The sequence below is a fragment of the Anser cygnoides genome, chromosome 1 (genome assembly GCF_040182565.1).
Source record: "Anser cygnoides isolate HZ-2024a breed goose chromosome 1, Taihu_goose_T2T_genome, whole genome shotgun sequence".
Taxonomy (NCBI): domain Eukaryota; kingdom Metazoa; phylum Chordata; class Aves; order Anseriformes; family Anatidae; genus Anser; species Anser cygnoides.
Genome location: NC_089873.1, coordinates 129,590,337 through 129,611,334, shown reverse-complemented (window position 1 = coordinate 129,611,334; position 20,998 = coordinate 129,590,337). Strand labels below are relative to the sequence as shown.

At 43.4% G+C, this 20,998-nt stretch overlaps 1 protein-coding gene and 1 long non-coding RNA gene across 6 annotated transcripts in view; one reads left to right on the top strand and one right to left on the bottom strand.

Annotated features, from left to right (window-relative positions):
* Positions 1–970: 970 nt before the first annotated feature.
* Positions 971–7,097, bottom strand: LOC136786746 (uncharacterized). 2 transcript variants are annotated; one of them, XR_010826236.1, is made up of 3 exons: positions 6,958–7,097; positions 3,277–4,715; positions 971–2,016 (listed from the first exon to the last, which is right to left on the bottom strand). It is a non-coding gene; the product is annotated as an uncharacterized lncRNA (long non-coding RNA). The 2 variants fall into 2 exon arrangements; XR_010826237.1 differs by having other exon boundaries at positions 4,150–4,715.
* A 31-nt stretch (positions 7,098–7,128) lies between these two features.
* Positions 7,129–20,998, top strand: part of BEND2 (BEN domain containing 2) — a 29,729-nt gene continuing 15,859 nt past the window's right edge. For 2 of the 4 annotated variants that reach the window (XM_048066852.2, XM_048066851.2), the window contains exons 1-5: positions 7,129–7,250; positions 13,747–13,908; positions 18,298–18,458; positions 19,727–19,798; positions 19,975–20,049. In XM_048066852.2, the coding sequence (XP_047922809.1) occupies positions 7,244–7,250; positions 13,747–13,908; positions 18,298–18,458; positions 19,727–19,798; positions 19,975–20,049 (477 nt within the window). In that variant the 5' untranslated portion in view covers positions 7,129–7,243. Of the gene's footprint in view, positions 7,251–7,503; positions 11,904–13,746; positions 13,909–18,297; positions 18,459–19,726; positions 19,799–19,974; positions 20,050–20,998 lie in introns of those variants that run through there. The other 2 variants (XM_013183982.3, XM_013183984.3) reach the window with 2 other exon arrangements.

Here is a 20,998-nt window from a genome sequence, read left to right as displayed (position 1 = left end):
CTCCCAATCCAGAAGTACAGATAAGCAAGAACTGCAGGACGAGCTTAGCCCACAGAGGCAGGCACAATCTGGTTTTTATCTGCTCGCTGTACACTTGTGTATTTTTTTCATGCTCAGTGGAGAGAAAATTAAACATTAGACCTCATAAAATATACCCATTGCTTTTTTATATATACAAGCTGAAATCTTTGTAACTATTTACAACATATGCGAAGTCGGTGACTTTTTTTTTTAAGTCTTTGCAAAATCCAGGCTTCAGCATGTACCATTGGGTACACGTACACAGCATACCACAGTCAAGCCCATCCAGTGGTAATATAAACCAGATACTACACGGAGCATCAGTGCATATACAAGCTCTTCTCAGGTTGTGCCTTCCTGCTCGGCAAAGCATCCCAGCGTGCTGTGTGGGTGTCTGTGTGGAATGTACATAAACGTGCACAGTACGACTTACAAATGGGGGGTGCTTTCTGTTTGGAAGATAATAAAGCACGTGGGTGTAAGAACTTCAGATGCTACAGTGAAAATTATGGTACCTTCTCCACAGAGTGAAATTCCAACACACATATGCACACACACCACCAACAACAAATGTACCTATACACTTCACCCACAGTGTTTTCAGACACTTGGCAATCAGCTCAAGCATGGTATCAAGCGGGGTCCTGCTTGAGCTAGAAAATGTGAGGCATGTTCTAACTTTCATCTCTTGCTGGAACAGGTTTAAAAAGAGAAGCACTCATCCACCATAAAAATAAATCTTGCTTCAGAGAAGGGACTAAGGCAAGAACTCTGCAGGTACTGATGTCCCTGCTCTGGGGAGTATTTCCTGCTGTTATCTTCTGCTCCGCGTAACACATACACATCTGAGAAAGTGAGTACTTCCTCAAGGATCTGGTCACTGGATTGCAGCCATCCATCTTCCAGATTTGCTTTTCCCTGCCGCTTGGCTCTTCATTATGCCTAGAACAGCGCTGTGTTTTGGGGAGGCCGCACAGGAGGACTGCTGCTGGCAGAGCCAAGCTGCTCTCTCAGGCTGTGCCGCATACAGCGCTGCATTCCCACCATCCACATGGCTTTCTGCCTGCTGGGCTGTTCCAGCACAGGGCAGCAACAGGCAGAACTGTTGTTTTAGTACCACAGTTTCAAATTCAGTCGGTGAGAGGGCCAGTCCCGTCAGCGAGGGACACTCCCATTATCAAATGTCTACGATGAGGCCTTTCGAAGAGGCTGTTGCGCAAAAGCAGGCTGACAGCCGCAGGGATACACCACAATGCATACCTGCACTGAGGGAATGTTAACACTGTGGGTGGAGACACCTGGAAACATGACAGCACTTTCTCAACCCGGCAGCCACCCGCAGGAGAAGGAAAGGTGGTTCCTCCAAAGGTTTTGGAGCCTTTGTTTGAATGTGAGGGCTTTTAGGTGTTTAAATAAGGTTTTTAATATCAAAGCATTTCCTGGATCTCAATCTTTAATCCTGGGTATGTCAGGCATCCCCAGCTTGTGGTATTACACAGAGTTTGACAAGTTTCATCTTCAACTCTTGTGCTGTTGGCACTGTCACCTTTGGGAGCTGGAACCTAGTCTCCACCTTAATACCCCTTCACAATGGTATGTGCTCCTGCAACAAACTCCTCTCCCGGGGAAGAGGGCAGCTAAGTGCTGGCTGCAGCCCTAGCGCTGATTTCCATAAACCTATTTTTGGTTGTGTTAATTACATCTCCCTCCTTTTATTTCTCTACTTGGTGACAGAAGCATGTATTTACTGTTCTGATTCTGGGATTAAACTCAGGGTGAAAGGTTGCTGATCCTGCTTGTCCCAGTTGTGTTTTTAACTAGTGGCTTCTAGGTATACTCCTGAAACTTTTATAGTGCCCAACCTTATCATAAGAATTCTTCAGTGGTTCTCCTAAGTTCTTGAATGCAGGTTATCCAGCTCTGCTGACTGACAATGTCTTCAGTTACCTCAGTATGAATGGAAGAGTTTTCATATCACGTCATCTGGATATACTCCTGAAACAGAAAACAGAGGAAGTGTATTCATGATGAACCCACATCCTCCAACATAGGCTCAAGGTCAGGATAACAAAACAGGCAAGCAGCTAAAGACAGTGTTTCCCACTCGATTCACCTGCATTGGCATTTCAACTTCCCCAGAGTTTGAAAATCAGAAAACCACTATGAATGTTAAAGCAATTTTATCCTACAAAAGGGGTAGGCATTCTCAGTGAAGTTTTCTGTTTATTCAGAAGGTAAATTCAAAAGATGCACAAAACAGCAATGGTAGTGACAGTGCTAGGAATAGATACGGTAGCTTTTATTCATTTTTACTCTGAATAGATAGCTACATATTTTTTATTCATTTTAACAGAACTTTATCCAGATAGTACATTACTATTCTTACTATTGTCGTTTCACATTAAAGTTGCAAACCATAAACTATTCCTGTGAGGAAGCAACTGCTTCCACAGCTCCCTTTTTATTCAGTCATCTTCAGCCGGAGTGAGGGGAGAGGCAGGAACTGCTCCTCCAGCCCCAAGAAAAGAATAACAAAGGCCAAGGAAATGCCATCTTGATCAACTCATAGGTCAGTTCAGACTGTTCATGTTAAGGCACTGCTTTCCATGCCTAGCAGCAACAGCGAGGTACTCATGAAGCAGGAAAACAGGCTTTCTTGGCAACAGCACATGAACAAATAAGAGATGCCTTGCCCTCTAATAATGGTTTTGCAATAGTTTTGATTTGGTGTTAGGCTGTTTCCATTTTATTTTATTACTCAAAATCATGCATTACAAAAAAAAAAAAAAAGGCAACAAAAAACCCACACACAAGACACCAATCATCCAGTGAGTTTCCTGTGGAAATTCACACTACGGTTTTCACTGAGACTGAGAAAATTGCGCAAGTAACATGAACCCGTGGCTTGGTCACTTGGGTAACCAGTCACATTGAATCTAGGTCAGGTGGCTCAGATCTATTACAAGCCTCCAAAGCTGGAAAAAAGAAATCATCAGATAAAAACATCTCTGAGCAAATGACATTCAAAATCTGAAGGAATTCAGTTCCTGATCACTCAAGTTTATTTATACATTTAAAAGGCTGGCACAGAACTGTAATGTTATTACCAGTATTTAGTGTTCACTCTTTAACAGTAATGCTGTCCTTTTAAAAAGTACCTCCTTCAGGTGTTCTTTAAAAGCTTACTCAACAGCAGATGGACAACCCTTACATAATTTCGTCATTATGAGCAATGACAGCAAGTGGTTTTATTACCATTTAAGAATGTTAGAGCTTCAAAACTGGATTATCTGGAGTCTCTTCTTGGGCTTCACGCTTTCACTGTTTTCTTTTTTCTTTCTTTTTTGTAGATAATTTAAGGGCTGATCCAAAGCAACGTGAATGAAATATAGACCACACCCTCTAACTACTGATGCCAAACCATAATATCCTAATATTGCAAGCTGTTTCTATGCATTTCACTTTGCAAAGCCAGCTGAACCATCAAGCAAACCCTAAACATGTAGATTTAGGCTGTCATTTCTGGTACTTTCGTCAAATCAATGCACAAAACAAGTTCTGGGATCTATGAAGACCAACGTGTAACTGGAGTTAGTCCAGAGCTTCGCTTGTCATTTGAAATATCCAGCGATATAAAATACCAAGTTTTAATGAAATTAAGACCTTTCAGAAGCAGATGAAGTAGATACACTTAGAGTCATTGGATCCAATTAAATCAAAATATAAGTACCAGAAAAGATGGCCAAGAAATTAATTCCAGGAAAGTTTTTGTGAAAACTGATCCAAGAAAAACAAATGCCTTGTAGATCAGGTTTTCTCACTCCTTCTGAAAGTATGATTCCGCATTCAAATGTATTAACTATTAGCTGACTCCTTTCCTTAAAACAGTCTCCTGCCTACCTCCACCTGTTTCAGTTTTCTTTTCAAATCCATCATTTCTTCTATGTGATTAGCAAGCCACTGAAACAATATTTGTATATGTCTACCAACGTGGAATGTCTGCCACTTTTTATCTTCAAGACAAAGTCTTCTAAAATCACATGGTGTAACTCAGAAATGTTTGGCCTCTAGTGTATCAGATGATACTTTCTAATTAACTTCACTTCCTAAAGACTGGATTCATCTTACCCCTTCCTCAAATATCTTTCTTGTTAGCTCCTCCAAATACCGTTGTCCCACAAGAGTACAGAAATCAGATATTTGTACAAACTTTTTCAGTCTTTTTCCTTTGAATGCCAACATTTCTTTATCCTTGTCCCAAGCACTTCCGTTCCATAGTTGGCAGTATGTGTCTCAGTTTCCTATTCAGCCTCTGTGGCCTTCCAGGATATACCTCTTCCCAAATCATTCTTTTCAGCGACTCCTTCCTTATACACATATAAATTGATGCCCTATCGTTAAAAACAACAACAACAAAAACAAACAAACAAAACACCAGAAAAACAAACGAGGAAGATAAAAGCTTATCTTGAAAACAGCTGGACTCCCTATCACTTGGGCATTCTCCTGTCACCTCCAGCTTTCTGGGAAAACGAAGCTCTTGGCTTACTCAGTGCTCTTCCAGCCCTGAACTTTAATTGAAAAGCAGCAGTAAATCTGTCGTGTTTTGGTGAAGAATCACTTGCATAAGAAACTGGATGTACCACAATGATGTGATTCAAGACGGGGCTTGTAGATGATGGTCTTCCACCTAACTGTCAACGTCAAAGAGAAAACAGGCTTTTAAATCCTAGGAAGGAACAGGAAAGAATAAAGGAAGCACTGACTAATCCTTCAGATTCTCTCAAAACGCTTATGAGGAAATAAGGCAAAGTCTATAAATAGTCCTTTTATATGTACCTAACTCTTACACAAGTTTTCTCAGAGATAAGCAACTAACTGCATGCTATATCGCCATTCTACCTTTCTCACCAATATGGGTAACAGTTTTTAAATCTTTTCTAGTTCTTTCTGCCCGGAATCTTTCAGATGTATGCTCTAAGCTTTAAAAACAGGATGTATGCTAGAGGAAAATACATCATGCCGGATCCAAAAGCCCAGGAGAGGCAAAGCTGATGTAGCTTCACACCCACGAGTTCAACCAGTAGCGAGGCTGAAGGCATATTCCCCTGACACGCACGCAGAGCACATACACACCACAAACATAGGCATACATGCAGCCAGCCACACAGCACACAGACAAAAACAGCCCGCACCCAAACAGACAGCACCCATGAGAAGCACTTCCCCTGCTTCTCTATGCCTGAGTAGGTCGGAGGTCCACTAGTGTATCCATATATATAAATATAAGCATGTGTACTGTGGGGATCCTCCAGCAGCAGAGCTCACACCCAGTCTGCCCCGTGGATCCCAGTCTCCCCAGTTGCTGTCACCCACACGTGTGCGTCCCCGAGGCCACAGCCCTACAGCAGCTGCTGTCACAGGCCTCCCACCCCCCAGTCCCCACGCAGAGCTAGCTGGTACTCCCCTGCTCCCTAAAAGCCAGCTCCCTGACATGGCGTCACCCTCGGAGACATCCCTGGCCCCCAGACCACTTTGCCTCCTGACAGGACAGTCCTGCCTGACCTTCACTGGTGCTCACAAACTCGTTCGTGCTTGCTCTTGATGCAGCACCACAGGCACAGGGGCCCCAGCCCATGGTGTGACTCCAGCTGCAGCACCCACACCCCCACACAAACAAAAGGGAGCCCCCCCAGGGAAGAACAAGAAAGGAATACATGAAGATACACTTGTTCCTCCCCTATTCACCTAAATCTCTCTCTTCCCTTGCTGTTGGTTCCTCCCCTAATGCTAAATTGTCTTATGCAATCCCTCCTGTGTATCCCATAGCGTATCCCATACCCCTAGGCATCAACCCACTCAGTCCAAAGCTCTTCTGGTGGTGATTCGCGGGGAAGGGTTTCACACCTGGCTGCTGGGGCTAGGGCTCTGATGGGACAGCCCTGGAAGGGGCCCGAGGAGGGGGCTCCACCTACTCAGGTTCTCACCTACCCTTGTGCTCCTGTACTTCACTGTGCTGGTCCAAGCACTCAGGTAGAAAGGCTGTGACCCCTGCAGTGAGGCTGCACCTCGAGTGCTGCGTTCAGCTTTGGGCCCCTCACTACAAGAAGGACATCGAGGCCCTGGAGCGTGCCCAGAGCAGGGCTACGAAGCTGGTGAAGGGCCTGGAGCACAAGTCCTGTGAGGAGCGGCTGAGGGAGCTGGGGTTGTTTAGGCTGGGGAAGAGAAGGCTCAGGGGAGACCTGATTGCTCTCTACAGCTCCCTGAAAGGAAGGTGTGGGGAGCTGGGGGTCGGCCTCTCCTCACAGGTAACTAGTGATAGGGCTAGAGGGAATGGCCTCAAGTTGTGCCAGGGGAGGTTCAGGTTGGAAATGAGGAGACATTTCTTCTCAGAAAGAGTGGTCAAGCATTGGAATGGGTTGCCCAGGGAGGTGGTGGAGTCACCGTCCCTGGGGGTGTTCAAGGCAAGGTTGGATGTGGTGCTTAGGGACATGGTTCAGTGGGTGACATTGGTGGTAGGGGGATGGTTGGACCAGGTGAGCTTGGAGGTCTTTTCCAACCTTAATGATTCTGTGACTCTATAAAATCCCACAGCTCTATGCCTGCTAGTGATGATATTTAGAGACGCTATCCCCTCGTTTTAAGTTCAACTTCAAACAACAAATTTAAAAAAAAAAAAGTGAGAAAAGAGAAAAAAGTACAGAATCATTTATGTAAGAAGGTGAGGCTGAAATTTGTGCACCTCATCCCTCCCACGGCACTCCCATCAGAAGTCACCTCACTTTATAAAGTCACAAACTCTCTCGCAAGACGAGGACAACCTCTCGCAGCCATCCATCCCCCTCTGTGACGGGATTTCCCCAGCTTGCGAGGGTGCAGCAGGCAAACAGCCGGTGCCACCCGGGGCAGGGGACCTGCCACGGGGCCCCCCCGCACCTTGAGGGCCATCCCGGTCGCTGTGCCCCCCCGCAGGGGCTCCGGCAGCCCCAGCAGGTCGCTGAGGGAGGCCGAGGACAGGCAGAAGGAGGGGGCAGCGCCGGCCCCGCCCGCCCTGCTCCCGTTTGCCGGGCGCGTCGCGCAGCCGCACTGCCCGCCGGCAGCCTCCGCCGCTCGCCTCGCACAAGCCGCTTCCGTTTCCAACGCCGCATTCCGGCCACACCTGCCCGTGCCCGGGCCCCGGCTCGCTCCGCCGCCCCAGCGAGGCTCCCCCCCCCCCGCCGCCATGTCGGGTAGGTGCGGGGACGGGTGAGGGGGCGGCCGCCATGAGGGAGGGAAGGGGGACGGGGGGGGGGTGCAGGCGCGAGCCGGCGGCGCGCGGGGAACGCTCCCTCAACGTTCGCAACGGCCCCAACGCTCTCCGCCGGGCCGGCCGGGCCACGCCCACCGCGCCCGCTCCTATTGGCCGGCGGCGGCGCGGCGGGGCGCGGCTATTGGCTCTCGCTGCTGCCCGTCGTCCGCGCGGCGTTGGCGGGGGTGGGGGGGGGACGGTGGCGGTGAGGGGGGCTCGGACGCCACTCAGGTGGCGGTGGGGAGATGTGACGGGGGGTCCCGCACTGCCTCAGCCCTCGGGGGTCCCCAAGGCGCTGCCGCTGTGAAAAAGCAAAAATTAGTGTGGCAATGCTGGAGTGCCCCCCCCCCCCCCCCGTGCCTGTGGAGGCAGAGTGTGTCATGCAAGTGTATGGGCCCCCTTGGGTTAGCGTTAAAGCAGGTGTCTGACCGCTGAGTGCTTCCCCGTGCCCTCCCAGGAAATAAAGCTTGTGCAGCCTCACGTCGTTTTAAGCACCTGCAGCTTGCTCAGAGCCATACCCGCTCAGGAGATTCCAGCTGCCCACTTTCCACGTGTGACTTGGCTGCTCGGGGAGCTCTTCTGGCCCTCTTTTTGGTTAAATTAGGCTTCGGTCAATGCGCTCTGCAATTACACAAGTGTCGGCACGAAGTAAAGGGTGCCGTTTAGATGTAGGACAGCGAGGGGGCATGGCAGTCCTGCTGTACTGATGAGGCAAATACACAATGTCATGTGGTGGGTGTCAGTTCAGTCTGCTTTGTCCTCAGGTTTTTCAGTCTCCTGACTGGGTTTTGCTCTAACTCAGCAATCATAAACATAAAAACTGCTCTAAATACCTTGGCAGTGGGAAAGAAGTGCCATTAATAATATTCCTCAGTTAAACATACAGTATGAGATCAAATCTTATTCAACATCAGAGGCCTCTTTGTGAGGCCTGTTTTACCCTGAGTTTTGCTTACTAGCATTTTGGTAATCTGAATGTGAAACTTAAAGCCATGGGAAACCTGGCTTCATTATTCCTTTCACCATAATAATTGGTTTGTGTTTGCTCAATATACGATTCCATTGTCTTAGTTTGTTGCAACTTTCAGTTGCACAAATTCTGGCTCCAGCATTTTAAGTTAACCGTTGTTTCAGTGTTCAGAGACTTGATGAGTATCTAGTATCTTTGGAAGTCTTCTGATCAGCTGCTACAGGGCAGGAACTATCCAGACTAAGGACAGAATTATCAGCAGTATATTGAATTCAATGATGCAACCTAAGGTGGATGGTACCCAGTTTTCCTGAGTGCAGTATAAAGCATCTTTATAAAACGTACTTTGTCTTATGCATATCTCCTCGTGTTGTCAGTTGCAGCTGGGAGAATTGTGATCACGTTTGCAGAACACAGAGATGCATTTAAATAAATGCTTAGGAAATGAAGAATAAACGCTGGCATCCTGTGAAAAGTATGATTTGGTTCTGGTGACTTTGCCAGTAGAAGTTTTGCTATAGAGGTTGGGATGTGATTCATTACTGCCCATTGCTTACAGCCTCCTCGGCCCTTGGGTCACCTACCTCTCTGTATGGTTTAATAACTCATGATTACCTACGTTCCTGTTTCTGCAATAAATGAGAGCATTCAGCAAGTAACGTCTGACTCAGTACAAGCCCCTCCTTATCCCACAGGCATATGTGGTGTATTTAATTAGTAACGTGCTCGGGAAAGGAAAAGTAGTCTGTCAGCTTGTCTTCTGACTTCAGCTGATGTATCAGTTCTGGTTGCACTTCTGAGCTCACAGCTTTAAGTATAATAGCATGCAGAAATGTGATGAGAACTGTTTTGTCTGCAATGAGACAGTGTCAATATGCAAATATTTACTTGAAGCCGGGATAACGTGATGCTACCACTGGAAGACATTGTGGCACTGTTGTCCCCGTCCTGTCCCTTGTTTTAGCTCACTCTTTTTTTGTTTCGGCGTTGGCATTGTGCCACAGATAGGCCAGGATCTAGATAGATGTGGTCCCAGGTAATGCTAGCAGGCTCTCCTTTTGTGACTTAGTTTAAATTTGGATAAGTTTCTTGGTATGTATCTTACTTTTCATTGAGTTAGCGTTGCTTTGCTTTTACGTTGAGATGTAGTTTGTAGTGCTACAGAGTTTTGTTTGTGTTTTTTTTTTTCTTTCCTTTTTGTCTCCACCAGTACACCTCGTCTGTTACGTCCCCACTACCTGAGAGTTCCTCTCCCAGCCTTGCACTTGGGTTCCTGTCAAGTGTTGCCTTCTGGACACAGAGGAGATTGTGGGGAAGGGGTCACTTCCAGACAGTTTTGTTTGAGTGATCCCTGGCAGGCAGAAGAAATCATCCCAGGAGGAGTCTAATAGTATGTTCAAAATGCATTAGAGAATTTGGAAATCTTACCGAATACATATTAAGGTGGTGTTAAGTAGTCATCTGCATGCTTTGACTTCTCTTTTTTTTTGACTTGGTAGGTTCATTTTTTAGGATAGCAGGACGTATATCCCTAATTTAAGCTAACTGGTTCTCCTCAGTAAAGAGTTCTTTTCAGAAGCATTCAGGGATTACAGTTTTTGAAGTAAGGAGTTGTACCATATGACTTTGAGAACTTGAAATTTGTTTATCCTTCAGTTTCTTTTGAGAAATGGCTGGGCTGTATTTCCCTTTGGGATGCCCCCCACCCCCAAGTGTTCACAAAATATATTCATTCAGGAAAACTGGAAAATTTATCTCACATGTTTGAAGAAGCGAAATAGAGAGCTGTGAATGGAGCCTTATACTAAGAAAAAATAGGCCATGGAAACTTCTCAGTTTTGCATGTGGGGTCAGCCTTTCAGTAGTAACTTCCAGAATAGTGTCTCTGCAGCAGTCTTACTTGAAAGCCTTCAAATTTTTACTTTTTTTTTTAAATCTTGATGTTTGTATCAACATCTTTCGATTTCTAAGTTCCATTTTTTTAAAAAAAATGATATTGCAGTTTGGTTCTGTTCATCTTTCATTCTTACTAGTTTCACATTTTTCTGTGTTCATCATTTTACCCCAAAGCCTATACTACCGTGCTGTGATCTGGGGATAGGTAAAGGAGCGGTAGTTCGATATTTTGGCACCCACCTGATTGCTTATATGTTGATCAAATGACGCACATTCCAAAGAAGATCAGATTTTCAAGTCATAATGATTTATAAACATACTTCTCTTCAGTAACTGGAAATAAAATCTTTCTGAGGCTTGATTTTTACTTTGCTGTGTAAAAGCAGTAACTTAATGTGGTTATGTAACTTCTGATGCAGAGTTAGACGCACAGTTGGACAGTCTTGCATATAAATCATTATGAAAGCCGGGCTCAGGTTCAGTATCTTTGACTTTCTGCAAAGACCTGCTTACCTGGTGATTTTGTGCAGAAGCAAAGAAGAGCTCCTGTTAAAACAACGTTGGAAAAATCCTGAACAGTGAGCATAAGCCATTTTTCGGTTAAAAGGAGCACCTCCAGTCTCGGATTTCTAACTTCGTCATTTCATAGCCCTGCTCTCCAGCTGCCTTCCTGCACAGCACGATTCTTGTCAGCATCTACCCTCTGATGTAGCATATCCTAGTGCCTGGCTCAAAATAACAACTCGTGTAACTCACGGCACTCATTGAGTCTGAGCAGGAAATTAGCTGGCTGATGTTTTCTAAATTTAGAATGATTGTCACTTCAGTTTTCAAGCAGAAATTCAGAAGCCTCTTAAACATATAACTTGTTGCAATCATTGGACAAAACAGCCTGTTTAGTAGGTTTTATTATAGTGTGTAATTCACAGTAAAACCTTTATTTGAAATATATAAACCTAAATATTTTCTTGATCACACTTATTTTTAATTTCTAAGTTGCTTTAAAGACTCACTGGAAACTTCTAAATACCTATGTCATGATACTTTGTGCCAGGGGAGCTAATTAGTGCAGGGAGGTTATTAACTCCCATTGCTCCAAGAAATGCAGTTGCATCTTCATTCAAGTCACAAGAAAAAAAAAAGCGTCTTAATGGGTTCACTTTACTCTCCCTTTTCTAGGAGCACAAGTTAATTACAGAGTCTGGCAATTTGTGGTTTCTACTTGAGAGAGATAGATACATATTTCATATTGTTCGGTGCTAAATCTATACCATTACCCAGTATTGCTAGCACTTCCTAGAAGCATCAGAAATACTCAGAATTGCTTACAGGAATGAGTTTCAGTTTCTTCAAGTTTACGAGTAAATAGCTGGAGTTCTTCTGTAACAAATTTTCAAAGGTATAAAGATTGTAGTTGGATGAATGGAGTTATCTCCACATGTAGGAATATGTGGCTACAGTAGTGACATTAAAAAGTTGATTTCCCTTGCCTGAATAAATTATGTATTGGACTACAAGATGAGATCTACTTCCCCTGCACCCTTTTTTAGTAGCTAGTATTAACTGACAAGTATTTTAGGCAGCATACGTGAAATATTTCTGAGCGCAGACACTCTCTTCGTGATGAACGTAGGCAATTTTCAGCAAAGACATTTAACTTTGGCCACTGACCTCAGAGACAAAGTAACTAGAATGCCTTTGGGAGAAGGAAGAAGTGGTATGAAGCAGGTGGGTCTGCGTTTCTTGGAGCAGCTTTCTTTACTGTTACAGAGCTGAGATGACCAGCCATGTTGGTAAATATTAATGGAAATGGGTCGGGTGTGCTAATTTCAGTATTACCTGACTGTGCAGGTAAGAGTGCCATTCTGAAGAGGAAGTAATTTCCCTTTGAGTGCTGAGCAGTAGGTGATGAAGTTAAAAGTCCTGGATATGAAGAGGATCCTGACCACTATCTTGGGGATTAAAAGTTTTGAGAGACGAGTGCTTTTTGTGTCATTGTTTCTACATCATTGTAGAAATGTAATAATTTTTTTTTGAAAGTGGGGTCTCTTCCCTTTCTGTGTCTTCATGTTTGGTTTATGTTCATCCTCTAGGCATCCTCTAGCTCTAAACTTCTGTAGCTGCAGATTTTGGAAACTTTGGAATTCACTATGCTGTGGAGATTCTGATTTTGAAACTTGTTGAAGAAAGGCTGGTAGAGAGCATGGAAGACTGAGCTTTGATTTTTACTGTCAACCACGTCTAGTAACACTCCTGACATCTCATCGTACTCTCCCTCCTCTAGTCCAGATGGCCCTGCTTTGTCTTTGCTATGTGCTGGTTCCTCAGTATTTTCCTTTTTCTATACAGCAATTTAAAACTGGCAAGGAACCATTCTCTGACTTTGAGCCAAAGCAGCGTATCCCAGCTCATGTCTGCTCAACTAAGCTCCTTCTTGCAGGGCTACTGGATTTTCAGCCTCATTTATTACTATAAACGTAGCTGTTGGCTGTATGGTGGTTGATGGGCGTCTCTGAATATACCCTTAACTGGGTGAAGTAGTGTTTCCTAATCTGATGACAGCCAAATCCAAACCCTTCTGTGTTGTTTCTTCTGGATTAGACAGGAGTAGTGGCCAGAGTGAAGACGCTCACCTGTAGATCCAGTTTATTTCTCACCTGTTAGGCTCTTGAGAAATTGGAACAGAGGGAAGGGAGAAGGATTAGGAGTGAATTCTTTGTACGAGAGTAAAGAAGCAGACCACTGTTAAACTCATACAGCCCTGGTTCATCCCCGGAGCTCATCCCATTTTGTACACTGAATGGGGCAGAGATCCTGTGGAAAAGATGACATACATGTCACTGTGTGTGTGCTGGCTGAATTAAGTTGTATTTTCTAATTCAGTTTAGTGCCTCACAGTATGATTCCTTCCATTAATTTCTTTCATCAAGGATGAATTCCTCTCCCTTCCTTGCCCTCCTCCAAATGCCAGATCTAGCTGTAATAGTTCATCTGACACCAGGACACTTTTTTCTTGACCCTGATATAGTTAATTGGAAAAAAAAAAAACACACATAGTACTGGAGATTTCCCATTCAGTGTTTCTGCACAGCATCTCACTGAGAGCCATTGCTTGGGTTGATCTGAATATCAAATACGCAGTTAGGATTTGTAGACTGATTTGTTTTGAGTGTATTAAATATTTCATGTTTACGGAAGTAAAATTTCAAAAACAAATTATTATGTCTTGTTGGATGCTTGAATGGAAATGGTGGAGTTTTCAGGAGTACTTGTTACTGACCTGGAACTATTCCTGTTGGAGCTGGGCGCTGCAGGCGGAGTTAGGTGCTGAATACTTTTAGGAGTCCTGCCAACTAAGCAAGAGGAAGCCATTTCCCTTCTAGTGTGTGTTAAAACCTCAGTACACGTGTTTAAGTGACCTCATATTTAAATGTTAAAGTGAAACTGTTCTAAAATTCGCCTGTGGTAGAATTGAGATAATGCTAGGCGTGATAAGAGTATTACAGTTTTCATCTGATATTCAGAATAGTGTCTAGTCTTAACCTGCTTCTCTTTCTGCTTACACTGATAGATTACGACTCTGTGAATGTTGAGGATGATGTTGAAGCAGTGATTATTGACAATTCTGAAACAGAAGATGGAGAAAATGGACTGTCCACACAAAGCTGCGTGCCGATGGAACAAAACTCTGAAGTAAACAGTAACGTTCACCATGTGGCTCAACTCGCGTATGGTAATCTGCACTTCATTTTCTTTGGTGATCTCATAGTTAGTGGCTAATTTTAATGCTGTATGTTCAGTGCTTCTGTCTTTAATGCTTTCTGTGTTACCCATCTTTAAAGCATATTACATTCAAAAGCTATAGGATTGTTTGTATAGGTTGTCTGCATAGCATAAGGAAGGCTGAGGAGTTAGGCAGCTGGATCCTAGCACAGTCTGCAGGGGTTGCACAGCCCGTGGCCAAACAGCCCACAACTCCCTCACCGGCCCTCACATAAGGGAGGAGCACCAATAACACCAAAGAGTTGAAGCTGCCAACAACAAGGACCAGCAGGAGGAAGAGGCTTCCCCCGAAGACTGAGGTGCCCTTACAGAGCCACTTCACCCCTCCACGGACAAAAAGCATGGCCAGCAGGTCGAGGGAGGTGATTCTCCCCCTCTACTCTGCTCTCATGAGACCCCACCTGGAGTCCTGCATCCAGCTCTGGGGCCCCCAGCACAAGAAGGACATGGATGTATTAGAATGAGTCCAGAGGAGGGCCACAAGGATGATCAGAGGGCTGGAGCACCTCTCCTATGGGGACAGGCTGAAGGAGTTGGGGTTGTGCAGCCTGGAGAAGAGAAGGCTCCAGGGAGACCTTATAGTGGCCTTCCAGTACCTAAAAGGGGCTACAGGAAAGCTGGAGAGGGACTCTTGGTCAGGGAGTTTAGGGATAGGACAAGGAATAATGGCTTTAAACTAAAAGAGGATGGATTTAGATTCGATATTTGGAAGAAATTCTTTACTCGGAGGGTGGTGAGGCCCTGGCACAGGTTGCCCAGGGAAGCTGTGGATGCCCCATCCCTGGGGTTGTTCAAGGCCAGGCTGGATGGGGCTTTGGGCAACCTGGTCTGGTGGGAGGTGTCCCTGCCCAGGGCAGGGGGCTGGAATTAGATGATCCTTAGGGTCCTTTCCAAACCAGGCCGTTCTATGATTTAAAAATAGATGCCTTTTTAATTATTACTTTAGAGGTCTTTACTAATAGTGAACCCACTGAAATAATACTATGTTTAAAATAGAGGCTTCTCATGTATACCTAGGAGCTAATTAGATAATGATTAGCAAGCAATTTGGAAAGCAAATGTCATGGAAAAAAAACTAATCCAAAAGATGAAGTTTCTGGATCAACTGTCAAGTGGAACACTGCTGATACTAATGTGTAATGAATGGTTGTTGATGATGGTCAATGATGGTTGATGGTTGTTTAGGGTGGTAAACTATTAGCTTTAAGTAGCCTCCAGTGATTCTTTAATTCATTGTCTTTATTTTGGCATCTAAGATCCAGAGGCTTTCAGAAATCTTACTCAGTTTTCCATTGGCCCAGGCAAAATTCAATCATAGCTGTTAATAGCATTTTGTAAGTCCAGTAGCACTGTTGCTAAGTTAGCAAAGGAAATGTCTGTAGTTAAGTGAAGGTATTTATTACCTTTTTTTCAGCTAGTTGGCTTAATAGAGGTTCTTATCAGTATTTCTCTTCACCAAAGTCCCACACATCTTAGTTTCCCGTTGTTGTTAGGTGCTACTGAAAAGCTCTTTGGTCTTCTACTTGACAGCAGAGTGTGCTGTAAATTTCTGTACATTTATACATAAGAACACGTTTTGGGGGAAGAAGGAAGGTGATTTACTCAGTTTTTTTTTTCTCTGTTTTGAAAATAAATAAGAAATCCTACCCAGGAAACTATCACAGACAGTTGCTGACCTTGTTTCAGGAAATGAATAACTATTTCATTATCAGCAAAGGAGTCATGATGAGTGGGGATGATTGTTTTTAAAAGGTAAAAGGCATTTTTGTAATCTTCAGGATTAGAGCTTTTGTTGTTGTAGATTGCTAGTGTTAAGTATTATCTAGTTAAAATAGGGTATAGTGGCATGTATGGCCAAAACACGACCTAAGTTTACCTTAACTGCTGAACTTAACCCTTTGAACTAAAATTTTCTCTGTTCTTATTCAACCACCACCTTAGGTTGGTGTCTTTTAGAGCAGTGCCTTTTCACCAGATCTGGTTCTGTCTGTCCAAAACTTTTCTCTTACATTTTGTCTCCGATCTTCTCACCTACAGATACTTAGCTGGCAAAGCAAGCTCAACATCACTGAGATACAGATCTAGGTCTTTATTCCTCCCAGCTTGCTGCCACAGCAGTACTATTATGCTTTTTACTTACCCACTTATGTCCACAGACTTGGTATCACTTTGGCTTTTTTTTTTTTTTTAAGGTTGTCATATTGTTAAATCTATATTTGGGGAGTTAATTGGGAAGCTGGTTAGTTTAACATAAGTGTAATGAGTTTTAAATGTAATTAAACCAGTTACCTAATGTTTCTCCAGGTGAAGTGGCATTCTCCTTTGGCAGCAGAAAGTATCTGGAGTTTGAGGGAGTACATTGTGCTAGAGCATTTATCCTGCTGCCCTGCACCGCTGCTTCCAACAGATTGTCTTGCCTGTGTTGGTGTTTGTCCCACAGAGTGCTGCCACATCCCAGGCTCTCAGCTTTGGGGGTGATTATTTCTAGGAGACGGATGCTAGCTTGGCCTGCATGGCAGGGGCAGAGAGGCAGCGTGATTTGGGCAAGGAAGCATACTTTGGAGCTGAGTGAGAGAGTAGGTAGATCTTAACTGAAGATATAAATATTAAGCAATTACATATTTTTTTATTATTCAGTTACTGTCTGTGGTTCCAAAATGATGCTAACTACGGTAGTCTAGCTACCGCAGATCTTGTCTATGCAGTATACGCCAGCTTTGTTACATTTGTCTGGGCCCTTCATGCAAAGATTTTTTTTAAAGTTTATGATACTGAACGTGTTACCCCTTTTTCTACCCTAGCCCTTCCACCTCTAGTCCATAAAACCCAAGCAGTTGCGTTTGCTTTTCGGTATTTCTCCTTCCTTGCCCCTGGCCCATTCGGTTTTTTTTTCTCCCCCTTCACATCTGAGGTGTTAGTTCTTCCTTCCAGTCAGGCTGTAAAATTAATTCTGTTTTTCAAAAGTAGTAAGAAGTAGCCTGGTAACTTTTCTCATGCAGCCCCTTATACCTGGGAGGAACTTACTATAAGTATCAACAGAACGAACGCCCTACCATACTTTTTCGGTTTGCCCTAAGCTCCAAAACGCTATTTCACAGCAGGTAGAAAGGCAGAGGCTTCTTATGCCAGCTGAGGTTTTTTTCTCTTTATTTCTTCAAAACCTACCAAGGTCTTGCATAGCTTCTCCAGCTTTTCTCAGCTTTCAATATCCTCTTTTCTACAAGTACTATCTGTATAGCGCTTGGCTCTGCCTTTATCTAAAATACACAGAAATCAAGGGGAAATCGTTTCCTCTTAAGAGTGTTGCCATAGCTCTTTCCTGAAAGTTTGAGGTAGAAACCTGTAAACGATGGACAGGGGGATTTTTGCAATATGAAATGTGAAAATTATTTAATATCCTTCAATAGGTAGGTCTGGCAATTGTGTGGGATTGAAAAGAATTAGGAGGAAAGAGTGGCAAACTGGTTGGTGGGCTGGTTATTTTGTTTGTTTTGTTTTCAGGGGCCGTTATATTCTAGTGTGGTGGTAAAATCATTACTTCTTAAGATTTGAGAGGTCTGGCTAAGAAGTTAATCCCAGCTAAAAGAACATTCCTTTCGATGGAAAGCCAGCGGGCTGCAGTTGGTTCCCACCCCCACTTCTGTGCGAAGTCCTGCCACTAGGCAGGCCCCGCCAAGAGCCACCTCTCCCTGGTGACAATTGCTAACCATTGATAACGTGGTTATCAGGCTGCTGAAGGAGTCCATCTCTCCCAGGCGTGGGCGTTGGACTTGTTAGCACGTAAGTGATTGTCTGGAGTCCTCCTCTTGGGCGAGGCATGGACATCCTCCCAGGGATGGGCAGCTGGCTTCCTTAACACTGCAGCGACTCTTTTCCTCACCTCTTTTGGTGGGTCTCTGCAATTTCTTGGCAGAGAACAGGGCAGCAGAAGAGAGGGGAATACTGTCCAAATGTCCTCTCACGGTGAGCCTCCTTAGAGCTTGCTTCTCTCTGGCCTGGCTTAACTTGTTCTTGTGTTACTACGTGCTTGGAGCCTCGATATTCTCTGACCATCGAGTAAACTGTGTTGTAGGCTGTACTAAACTGCCACAGTTGTTTGTGCTTTTAAAGAGAGACAATGGTCTATTCTCCAGCTATATATGGTCTATAACTCCAGCAACTGGAATAATAAGTGTTTAATAACATGCTAGTAAACAAATTTCAAGTAACCAAGCAGTTTGAAAGTGGTGGTTGTTCTGTTTGTTTTTTCTAAAAAGTGGCTGTACATGTTTTTATAGTCCAATGTTTAAATCAATGGGAGAAACCCACTGATGTGCTTTGCTTTCTCTTCACCTTTCAGGAAGCGAAGGCTTATCAGTCCTGACTGAACGAGTGCCATCACAAATGAGCCATTCTGCAAGCATGCAGAGAGGAAATGGTCACACGCCTGAAAAAATGGATTTTGTGTTTTTGCATAATAAAAGAAAACGGCTCGCCCCCACTCTAGTGGGACAGAGTGTGGTATGTGTAGCCAAACAGTAGCCCCTTGTTTTGAGGACAGTTTCAATGTAATTGGAAATGCCATTTTTCCTTCACTTTTCTATGCTCATTTGATGACATTTTGATGAAGCGTGGGTAGGATATATCCACAGTGTGTCCGGGAGCTTCCAGCATGGGTAAAACCTTATGCTGGATATTGTACTTATGTATAGTAACAAGTAGTCTACACAAGAGAGCAACTTACTTTCCATGTACATGCTCTTATTTTGCAGTAAAATATTTGTGCAGTTTAGGATTAAATAGAGTTGGAACATAATGTTGAATAAGGGTTTGCACTCATGACCTGATGACAGGTTCTGATCAAAGACAGATTACATAAGTTTTTATCTTGAGGCAGGTCTGAAACTTTGTTTGTGTCACCATACAGAAGATAACTCCTTAAATTTTAGGAGTTGGGTTGTCTAATGATTAACAATGCACCTTCTCTTATAATTCTACCTCTTGTAAAGAATATAATTCCCTCTTTCACAGTTAGCCCCAAATAAATATGTCTTAAAGTTTTTTTTTCTTTATTTCTTTTTGGTGGCTTTTTTTGTTGTTTGTTTCTGTTTTGTAAAAACAAAGCCTCCAAATCTATCCTGTATCGTGGACAGGAACTACTCCTATCCACTAAAGTAAAAACATTAACGTTGTCCAGGTGGTGGCACTGTTGATTCCCATCTAAAAGGACTTTTCATGCAACTCCTTTCAAGCAAGAAAATTACTTTTATTAGCTGGTGGATAGACATTTTTACAGCATTTTGGTGCAGAGTTATAACCATTGAAATAAATCAATTAGAGGAAAAAAAAATTTATTTAAATTAGTGTAAAAATGTGTGTGGAGTCTCATAATTACATAAGCCTGGTTATACAGGATATGACTGTAGTTATATATTAGTAAAGTTACAATAGTAGTTATTACCTATGTAGCTGTATGAGAAAGTTCTGGCCTTAGTATAACCAAATAACAATACATATCTTTAATAAAAATTTGGAAGAGGTTTATTTTAAACATGAATACAATACCGTAAAACCAAAGATGAGGTGAGTATTCATATGACCTAACTGCAGGCACATAAATGAGATGCCTTTGTTAAATCTCACTTTCTTGGGCCCTTTCGTAGCCAGGGAGGGAATATAGCAACAACTGAAAGTGTCTAAGTAAGATTCCTAATAGGTTCTCTCTGTTGTTTATATGCAGAATTCTTTCATTTTTCAGAACATTACAAGTTCTTTATGTTATTTCCCAGATGAGAACCGGGGAAGGAGAGTATGAAGACAGTGACAGTGTCATTTATGAGTATGAACCAGATTATGAATGTGTAAGTTCACGTTCTTTTGTTAATGACTTGTAAGTACTGCTTTGGGGTTATATATTTTGGCATAGACTAAAATGATGTTTGAAGTTGGGATTTGTTTCATTAACGTTTTATCATAAGACTGTGTGTGTATTGCTAGCTTACACTTTTTTTTTTTTAATATTATTTTAATGAAAAAGGGGAGTATTGTATCCGAAGCTTCCTACATTGGAGATCAGCAGAAAACTCTTATGGAGGTCCTCAGTTATTGCCAGGTATTTTTTTTTCTCTTTCCCTTCCATGGCATTGAAACAATTTTAGGTAAACTTCAGGAAGATTTGAAATCTATATTTGATAAGCTAGAACTTCAGCCTTTCCAGTTGTTCACTGGCTGGCTTTCACTTAATTGCTGTATTTTCAGTGAAAATATAATTTTTTTTGTACTCTGAACTTCTCACACCATAGCTGGCATGAATACTTCAAATCTTAAGCTTTAATACAAAAGTGATTTACTGTGAGGGGCTTTACAGTAATTGGAAAGATCTGACTGTCATACATACCCAGCCTTTGAAAGTCCCCAAGGCTTGTCAAAAATCTGCCAAAATGCTGCTAGTGTTGTTTTGGTGAGTTCTTTACTTTTGACATCTGAAGTCTGGCCTCCAGTTAGGCTGTGTGACACTGTTCACCACCCTCTGGTCCTGGCTGTTCAGCCAGTTCCAATCCATCTTGCTGCTCATCCAGCCCATACATCAACAGCTTGTGTATGAGACTCTTATGGTTGACAGTGTCAAAGGCCTTGCTGAAGACGAGGTAGACAATATCTGCTGCCCTCCCCTCATCCATCAGGCTGCTCATTTCATCACAGAAGCTTATCAGGTTGGTCAAGCTTGACTTCCCCATGGTGAAACAATGCTGACTGCTTTTAATTATTTTCTTGTCCTTTGTGTGCCTGGAAATGGTTTCCAGCCTTAGCTGCTCCATCACCTTCCCAGGGACTGAGGTGGGGTTGACTAGCCTGTAGTTCCTGGGGTCCTTTTTCTTACCCTTCTTGAAGACAGGAGTGACATTTACTTTCATCCAGTCATTTGGCACTTCTCCAAATTGTCACGATTGATTTAAAATTATCAAGAGTGGTCTTGCAGTAGCACCTGCCAGCTCCCTCAGCATAGATACATTCCATCAGGGCCTATGGACTTACGAATGTCCAATTTGCTTAAGTGTTCC